The 9,737-nt window shown below is 36.4% G+C and overlaps 1 protein-coding gene and 2 pseudogenes across 1 annotated transcript; all 3 read right to left on the bottom strand.

The window, feature by feature from the left end:
* Positions 1-994: 994 nt before the first annotated feature.
* LOC112503210 lies at positions 995-1,584 on the bottom strand (annotated as a pseudogene).
* A 181-nt stretch (positions 1,585-1,765) lies between these two features.
* Positions 1,766-2,510, bottom strand: LOC112503206 (annotated as a pseudogene).
* A 1,959-nt stretch (positions 2,511-4,469) lies between these two features.
* Positions 4,470-8,776, bottom strand: LOC112503209 (TMV resistance protein N-like). Its single transcript, XM_025107275.1, has 4 exons — positions 8,292-8,776; positions 6,982-8,086; positions 6,585-6,881; positions 4,470-6,479 (listed from the first exon to the last, which is right to left on the bottom strand). The coding sequence occupies exons 1-4, from the start codon at positions 8,774-8,776 to the stop codon at positions 4,470-4,472; spliced, it is 3,897 nt and encodes a 1,298-aa protein (XP_024963043.1).
* Between the last annotated feature and the right edge of the window lie 961 nt (positions 8,777-9,737).

Below are 9,737 nucleotides of genomic sequence, written 5' to 3'. Positions count from 1 at the left end.
CCGCTTACTTCATAGAGAGAATTTTCTAAAAGGGAGTTGAGATTGCAGGAACATAATAACAAGTCTCACATCTGACAAAAAGGTTTCAGCTATGGAATCTGAGCTTCTTAAAAACCTATCATAAACAAAAAAAAGAGTAAGTATTGGTGTAGTAGCAAACCAAACCAAACAAAACCAAAAAGTGAAGATTATAATGAATCATGCAAAACAATAGTTGGACTATTATTCTAAGTTTCTTTCTCCCCCTTCCCAAATTTGTACAATTGTCCTTTCCTGAATGCCAAAATGGTAACCGTAGCAGCTTAGATATCGTAAAGCATTTGGAAGGTATTGGCTAACTTCATCATATTCCAAATAAGAATCATAATAATCAAGATCCAGCAGAAGATATCTAAGATTCTTCATGTTTCCAAGGCCTTTCATAATCTCTGGATCGAGTTCTGAGTCTGTAATCCATTGTATACCTGTTATTGCTTCAGTACCATGTGATCCAAAAGCAGCGACCATGAAACTTGTGTCATAACAAATGAAAATGTGTTAGTTTCCTCAACCCTACAAATGAAATTGATCTTTACCTGATTATCAACCAATATATCTTTAATTTCTTCTGCAATCCACAATCGACTATGTCTGTAAGGCTCCCTCGGGTGCAAGCGGCGAACAATATTCTTGCCCATTTCTTCTATATGGTCATGTATGCCTAAATCCCCATATATAGAAATAGTTATGAGAGATTTTTGCTCAAGAACTCTTAAACCATTTCTAGCATGAAGTCCACAGCTTTCAAGCACTTCGATTGCTTTCTCTTTGTTCCAACCTTTCAATAAACATGCAACATCTAGAAATATTTCCTTATAATCCTCCTCTAGACCAATATAGCTTAATTCCAACTTTTCTGAAGTTTCCTTTAATGGAATTGTTTTTAGTCTTTTTATAGCATCTTTCCATTCAAGCTCATTTTTACCACACAGAAACGAACCCAAAACTGTGATCGTTAAAGGAAGTCCGCAGCATAACTTGCCACTTGTCCCGATAGCTCTTTGTACTCTTCAATTGGACTCTCTTTCCCAAATGCGTACCTACTGAGGAGGCAAATGGCTTCCTCTTGAGATAAAAGATTGATATCACGTATCAAATTCACTCGATGTGCTACCAACACTTGCTCATCTCTTGTTGTGATGATAATTCTACTTCCCTAACTAAACCAATTAAGCTCACCCGCTAACGCCTTAAGTTGGTCTATATGATCCACATCATCGAGAACAACAAGAACCTTTCTACAACACATCATTTTTTTATCAGCTTTTTCCCATCATGAACATTACTTATTTTGATGTCTTGGGCATTTAACACATCTTTAAGGACTTGTTTCTGTAACTTCTTCAAATGGGATAAATTGGGATTTGAATTTTCCGTAACATTCTCAACAAAACTGCTACCTTCGAACCTAAAGGATATTCGATCAAAAACAGCTCTCGCCAAAGTTGTCTTCCCACCACCTCCCATCCCCTTGATTCTTATCATTCGAACGTCATCAATATTTGTTTCTAAAGATGAAACAACATCCCTTATTCGAGCCTCCATGCCAATTAATTTTTCATCGACGCTGAAATTGATGGATCACAACTCCAGTGAGATCTCTTCAACAATTCTTTGGATAAATTTAGCTTCATGCTTGTGTATTTAAAGAAGACAAAATTAGCTTGCTCAAAATCCCACATGAACAGTTCATTTAAATTTCAGATCTATAACATACATGTGAATACGAAGTCATTAAGAGTGTCATGTAATTATATCACATGTTTTATCTTTCAACAGGGACTCAGGTTTGATTTATATTTTGACAACACAACATGATCTCCCATGGATGACTGTTTCACATCATAGGACAAAGGTAGATTACCAAGAATCAGTACGAAATAGAAAAGTGAGGGGTTGAAGGGAGATAGTGCATCTTTTTTTTAATATGGCAGATATATTATATATGGATGAATTACCCATCTACAGTGTTCTTCAACCCAAACCCAGAAAGATTGGCTGCTTCTTTTAGAGCCTCTCTCCATTTTTCAGCAGCCTCTTCCTTTTCTTGTTTAGCAAAGGATTTTCCAAACTCCCCACTTTGATTGCGGACTTCAGTGGGTTCTACATCATAAAAGACTGGGTAAGCAGTATGCTCAGTCGTCTTCTGGCACTCCATAATCTTTACAAGCTCATCCAAGCACTAAGATGAAGATGCATAGTTCCTGGAAAACACAATTATATAGAATTTTGAGTCTTCAATGGATTTGATGAGCTCATGACCCATCCTCTCCCCTTTCTTGATTCTCTCATCATCTTTGTAAGTGTGGATGTTTTTGTGCTGAAGAGCATGATAGAGATGATCAACGAACGTCTTACGAGTGTCTTCACCTCTAAAACTCAAAAAAAATATCATACTTAAAGCTCTTCTGAACGGATGAAGTCGAAGAAGATGCCATTAAAGTTATGCTTGAAGGATTCTATAGAATATGATTGGAAAGAAAAGTGAATGAAATGGAAGGCAATAATGGTCACTAGCACTCCTACTCTGAATATGATGTTGTTTGTTTGCTGTTTGGATGACGTGGAGAATCCAAAACCTCTTACTTGGTAAAAAAAGATAAGATTTTTAGTTGAAGGATAAAAATGCAATCCAAGTATTTAGGGGCCAAAAAAATGTTGATAAAAAGGGCCCAAAATGTTTTGTTGTATTTGTATACATCAGTGGCCCCAAAAGTGGAGAAGAACATATATTAATGTCTTAAAATATTATAGAGATTAATGAGGTGGTGTCTTCACCTCTAAAACTCAAAAACACATCATTAGGATTGTAAATGAAACGAACGTTCAACGAACCATTCGATTGAAAGTTCGTTTATCTAATACATGAACGAATATGAACACGATTTTTTGTTCATTTAGTTAAATGAACAAACATGAACAATGTCTTGTTCGTTCATTTATGTTTGTGAACGTTCATTTACTTGTGTTCGTTCATTTACGTCCGTTTATACACGTTCATTTATGTTCCCTTACGTTCATTTATGTTTCTTTATACATATAAAAATTTAATATTGTTGACATTAGAATGTAAATCATTAAGTTAAATTTTTACAATTCCTTTTTCATCCCTCCTAAATTTACCCGGTTTTTCATTTTGTTATGTTGTTTTGAGGAACAAAATGATGAGTTATAGTTATTGTTTAATTTTGGTTCATCTGTGTTCATTTACCATCTAAACGAACGAACATAAATGAACAGGACCAAACATATTGTCTTAACAAACGAACATAAATAAACACAGCCAAACATATTTTCTTAGCGAACGAACATGAACACAAAAAATTATGTCCGTTTACTGTTCGTGTTTTTCGATTCGTTTATAGCCCTACATATCATTCTAGTGGTTTTGTCTTTTTATTTATATATTTAGATATTGTTTGTTTTTTTAAAAGGTGTTGAAGTCTAAATATTTCAGTTCTTCTGGCTAAACAAACAACAATGAAAGGAACTCAATTTTTATCTATTTTAACTTCACTGCCAAGATTATTGTTGGTGAAACAGTAAAGCAAGGAGCAAAGGAAGGAGAAGCAGAGAGCAGAGTTATAATCTGTTTGTAACACTTGAAAAGGTACATGGTTTCAACATTAAAATCTTTTATATACTTCTCCAACCTCTATTAATAGATTGCTGCACTATATTTCGATTAACCTCTCCCAGTCTCCATAACTTTCTTCGTTTTCCTCCTTTGCTTTGCGGTTCACAATTATGTATGCATTTCGAAACAGACAAGTTATACAAGAAAAAGATATAAAGATTTTACAACTGACGATAAAACTAGTAATCTAAACCACAAGGGTTGTGGCGTAGTGGTTTAGGCCCTCAGGGTTCTATTCCATGCGTACACAACAATTAAGGCCACTGAGTTTATCAGGGCTGATTTCTTACGGTCACAATTCAATTAGTCCGAAATGAAGCATGTTTACAGAAATAGTCATGCAACGGCTTGATATCCCCTCTTGATTCTTGTCGAGAATAAGAAAACACGTCATGTTAGTCGATCTTTTTAGTTCATGTGTTAATTCAAGTAAACCTAAAAACTTGGGAGAATATAAGGCAAAAGAGTTGCGGACACCTCATTTTAGACCCCGCCTTCATCTCTATATCCTGTTTTTAGCAAAATGTGATGCGGATACATTCGATCCGAAGAGGAGAAAATAAGGTTGAACAACATCTTCCCTTGATTGGCTACATAAATTCTTTTGTGTTTTTAACCGCCATGATGCACCCTTATACATATATAACACTACAAAGAAAGTAAACAAAAGATGCGTAGGGATCACAATATAGAAAAAAAGTTTAAATGATCAAATTTAGTAAGATGATTACCGGGAACGAAGATAGTAGCTCTCATTGTGAATCGGCTTCTTTGGGCCTTCTCAAAATTCTCCTTAGATCACGGTACACCATGCTACTGTAGTTGTAGTTGCGGGTGATTTGTCTTCAGACCGAAAAATTTCCAAGCCTTGTAACGATAAAATACTCGGTGGAAGATTACTTATGCGTGTACCTCTTATATCTAAGTATTCTAGACATCCTAAACGCCCAAGTTCCTCAGGCAATTCTTCAACTCTATTACAGTAGAAGAGACTGAAAAACTTTAGGCTTTTCATCCTACATATGTTGTTCGGAATATCTAGTAAAACTACACACTCTTCCAGCAGTAGCTTCTCTAAACATTCTAATCGACCAAGATCGTCTGGTAACTTCTCAAGAAGCTTACAATCTCTAAGGTTGAGAAGATTCAAATGTTTCAACATACAAATGCTATCGGGAAGACGTTTAATCTTTGTAGACTTCAACGTTAGTTGCTCCAGACATTGTAATCGGTCAAGATCCTCGGGTAAATTCTCAAGAAGCTTACAATATTTAATTTTGAGAATTTTCAGATGTTTCAACATACAAATGCTATCCGGAAGATTTTTGATCTTTGTAGACTTCAAAGTTAGCTCCTCTAGACATTGTAATCGGTCAAGGTCCATGCACACATCTGGAATACCGCCTCCGAGTGAAAGCTTTGTTAAATGTTGTAAACCACATATGCTTCCAAAAAAACTCTGAAGGTCTGTACAAGCACAAGATAAACCTTCCAAAATAAGATCCTCAATATTTCCAATCGATGAGGGTAGATCTTCCTTGTATGAACATTCAAACTGAGACTTGGGGAAATTATGATTGGGGTGCAATTGGCATATATCTACTGACTCTGCAGTCAGATGTGCTTTCAACTTGACGAGCTCTTTTAGCCCTCCAACGGGAGCATGAAGTTTTACCAAACTAGAACAATCTTTAAGACATAAAGTCTTGAGATTTGGAGTTCGCCCAAGGTCAAGGGTCTTCAACTCTGAACATCTACGGATGTCTAGGGATTTGAGCTTTACATTTCTATCGGGGATGTGAAGTTCTACCAAACCACAATCCTTAAGAATTACCTTCTTGAGATTAGGGGTCAGCTCAAGGGCCTTCAACTCTGAACATCCATCCATGTATATGGATTTGAGCTTTGCATTTCCACAGGGGATGCGAAGTTCTACCAAACCACAATCCTCAAGAATTAACTTCTTGAGATTAAGGGTCAGCTCAAGGGTCTTCAACTTTGAATGAATGTGTCTGGGGTATTCAAACCGTGGACATCCAAAGGAAATGAGAGTCAAAGCCTCAAGATTCAGAGTCAGCCCAAAGTCAAAGATCCTCAACTGTTGACATTCAAGGCTAAGGGTTTGTAGTTTGCAACATTCATTGTGCATGTGAAGTTCCACCAAATTATAACATCTTTGAAGCTTCAATGCGTTGAGATTCGGAGTCAACCCTAGGTCAAGGGTCCTCAACATTGAAATTGTGAGGTCGAGGGATTCGAGTTGTGGACATTCGAGGGAGATGTCAAGTTCCAACAAATAAGGACATTCTTCAAGTTTCAGTGTCTCGATATTCGGAGTCGGCCCAAGGTTAAAGGACCTCAAATCTGGACAACTCAAGTTGAGGGATTTGAGTTGTAAACATTCACGAGGCATGTCAAGTTTTACCAAACCATCACAACGTGCAAGATCCAATGTCTCTATATTTGGAGTCAGCCCAAGGTTAAGGGACCTCAACCTTGTACCACTCATGGTGAGGGATTTGAGTTGTGGACATTCACATGGCATGTCAAGTTCTACCAAATCCCAACATCTGTTAAGATTCAATGTCTCCATATTGGGAACCAACCTGAGATCAAGGGTACTCAACTTTGAACCACCGAGTTTGAGGGATTTGAGTTTTGGACATCCAGCAGCGGGCATGTGAAGTTCTACTAAATGAAAACAAGAACCAAGATCTAATATCTCAAGATTTGGAGTTAGCCCAAGGTCAAAGGTCCTCAACTTTGAATGACGGAGTTCAAGGAATCGGAGCTTTTGAAGAACCTATCATAAGAAAAAGAAAAGATGAATATTGTGTAATAACAAACCAATAGATGTGTTTGTTTCATAATGAATAATTCAAAACAATAATTCAGCCATTACTCTTACCTTTCTTTCTCCCCCTTCCCAAAGTTGTTCCATTCTGCCATGACACATATCAAGAGCAACAAGATTACTTGCTTGAAACGTTTTGGGTAAAGAACAAAAAGGATAACGCAACCACTTCACGTATTGCAAATAATTTGAAAAGTATTGGCCAACTTCATCCACTTCCCAATCGCTATAACAGAAATTGGTGTACATGTGAAGAAGTGTAAGTTTCACCATCTTTCCAAGACCTTTCATAACAGTTTCTGGATTGATTTCTGGTGCGATCATCTGTAGACATGTTGTTGCTTCAGTACCCTGTAATCCAAAAGAATTGACCATGAAATTAACTTGGGTCATGACGATGGAAAATTTGTTGGTTATTGACAATTTTTTACGTATAAATTTTGTTTCTTACCAAATCGTTAACCAATATATCTTTAATTTCCTCCTCAATCCACAATCGAGTGTGTCTTTCAGGCTCATTAATGTTCGAGCGACGAACAATATACCTCCCCATTTCTTCTATACGGTCATGCATGTCCAAGCAGCCATATCTAGAAATAGTTATGAGAGATTTTTTCTCAAGAACCCTCAAACCATGTATAGCATGAAATCCACGGCTTTCAAGCGCTCTGGTTGCTTCGTTTTTGTTCCAACCTTTCAATATGCATGCAACATCTAGGAATATTTCCTTGCAATCATTATCTAGACCCATATAGCTTAACTCCAACTTCTGTAGAGTTTCATTCAATGGAATTTTTTGTAGTCTTTCTAGGGTATCTATCCATACATCCTCATTTGCATCACAGAGAGACGAACCCAAAATTGTGATCGTTAAAGGAAGACCAGCAGCATAACGTACAACTTGGCGTGATAGCTCTTCGTACCTAGGACTTGGACTCTCGGTCCCTAATGCGCACCTACTTAAGAGGCAAATTGCTTCCTCGTCCGTCAACAGATTGACATCGTGAATACTCGAGTTCGCTACTTTGTGTGCTACTAGTACTTGCTTGTCTCTTGTTGTAATGATAATTCTACTTCCCAGCTTAAACCAATTAGGTTCACCGGCTAAGGCCTTAAGTTGGTCTATATGATCCACATCATCTAGAACAACAAGAACTTTTCTACCAGGCATCTTCATTTTCATCATTGTTTTCCCATCAAAAACATTATTTATAGTGATGCCTTGATCATTTGATACATCTCGAAGGACTTGTTGTTGCAACCTGTTCAAACCGGAGAAATCGGGTTTTGAAACTTCCCTAACATTTGCAACAAAGCTGATACCTTCGAACTGAAAGGATATTTGATCAAAAACAGCTCTGGCCAAAGTTGTCTTCCCACTTCCTCCCATCCCCCAGATTCCTATTACGCAAAACTCATCAGGAAAATCGTTTAACAATGAAACCACACCATTTATCCGAGTCCTCATGCCTACTAAACTTTCATCAATAGTACCGATCATAGGTAACTTCAATGAGATATCCTTAACAACTAGTTTGATAAATTCAACTTCATGCCTGTACGTTAAACAAGAATCAATTAGCTTTCTCAAACTCCAACATGAATACAAACATATAAGAAGTGATTATAACGATGTCGTATAGAATCATATTTCAATTCATTCCATCGAGAAGAGTACTCAAGTTCGATTCAGAGTTTGCCGATAAAACACGAGAAGAATCAAAATGAAAGAATATTGCATAGATATGATGAAGGAATTACCCATTAGCAATGGTCATTAAGTCCCAGCCACTGAAAGACGTTGCTTCTACCAGAGCATCTCTCCATTTCTGAGTAGCCTCTGCCTTTTCATGTTTGGCAAAGGCTTTTCCAAATTCCCCACTTTGTTGGCGGACTTCAGTGGGTTCCACATGATAGAAGATAGGGTAAACAGTCTGCTCAGTCATCATCTTTTGGCACTCCATAATCTTGACAAGCTCGTCCAAGCACCAAGATGAAGATGCGTAGTTCTTAGAGAAAACAATGACGTGGAATCTTGAGTCTTCGATGGCTTCAAATAGCTCCTTACCGATTCTCTTCCCTTTCTGGAGGTTCTTGTCATCCTTGTAAGTTTCAATGTTTTGTCGCTTAAGAGCGTCGTAAAGATGATCGACGAAGTTGGTACGAGTGTCTTCACCTCTAAAACTCAAAAATACATCGTACTTAAAGGTGATCTTGTGAATGGATGAAGGTGAAGAAGAAGCCATTGAAGGATACTATTAAGTAAATCAAAACTTTGCAAAGGAAAATTGGTTCCAAAAACTATGAAACCAATATACAAATACACAACCTTAACGTTTCAGATGAATTAAGAGTTAAAGTCAACTACGAAATGGGTTTACGTTTTAATAAATATTTCAACTGATTAATCCATTTCTTTAAAATATTTAAAACTCAATATATAGAAAAATAAAAATAAAAATAATATTCCAACAACTACATAAAAGAAAGCTAAAATATATACCAAATCATGTTTGAGATTTGTAATAAAAAATTAGTTCATGCAAGGTTCTTATAAGCGATTACAACTGGGGCGGATTCACTATGTAATTGGGGGATAAGCCCCCATTAAAAAATAAAAAGAAGGAATTTTCTTAGGTAAAAAATAATATTTTTATCTTTTTACCATGTGTTCCCTCTAGTAATTTCTCGTCTCAAACCCCATCAACCAAAAAAAAGTACCTTGAAAACAAAAAAAACTCTCGAAATCGACCAAAAAACCGAAAAGTCCCTAGAAATCGACCAAAAAAACTTAGAGATCCATTGAAATCAACCAAGATAACTTTAAAAATCCCTTAGGCTAAAAACGTATCAGACGACTTTGCGGACCTTCAATCTACCTTAAAAGTGTCTCTACTAGGAAGAAATCATGGATCCGCCATTGAATTTACAAATGTAGTTCTTTATAAGTCATCCACATTTTTAGAGTTTTGGTGCAAAAACCTCGGTTCTTACTTTAGACTTTTGTGTGAAATGACAGTTTATTGATATATATATATATATATATATATTGATATATATAGATAGATATGTATATATGTATATTAATAATTATAAAGATGTAATATTTTATTGATGGTGAAAACTACATAGGACTCACAAAAGGGTTCTTATAAGCTAACGGTCATTGTGGACTTTTATAAAGGTTCTTAATTTGATGAGTTGACA

The sequence above is a fragment of the Cynara cardunculus genome, unplaced genomic scaffold, assembly GCF_001531365.2.
Source record: "Cynara cardunculus var. scolymus isolate 2C unplaced genomic scaffold, CcrdV1 Un_Scaffold_2684, whole genome shotgun sequence".
NCBI lineage: Eukaryota > Viridiplantae > Streptophyta > Magnoliopsida > Asterales > Asteraceae > Cynara > Cynara cardunculus.
Note: the sequence above shows the minus strand (reverse complement) of the source record. Positions and strands in the feature narration are given on the sequence as shown.

Coding starts and splice junctions, on each gene's coding strand:
- LOC112503209 (XM_025107275.1), bottom strand. CDS start 8,776: ATGGCTTCTTCTTCACCTTCATCCATTCACAAGATCACCTTTAAGTAC. Junction 8,087..8,291: donor TTAATGACCATTGCTAATGG/GTAATTCCTTCA, acceptor TTTAACGTACAG/GCATGAAGTTGAATTTATCA. Junction 6,480..6,584: donor GGGAAGGGGGAGAAAGAAAG/GTAAGAGTAATG, acceptor TTCTTATGATAG/GTTCTTCAAAAGCTCCGATT.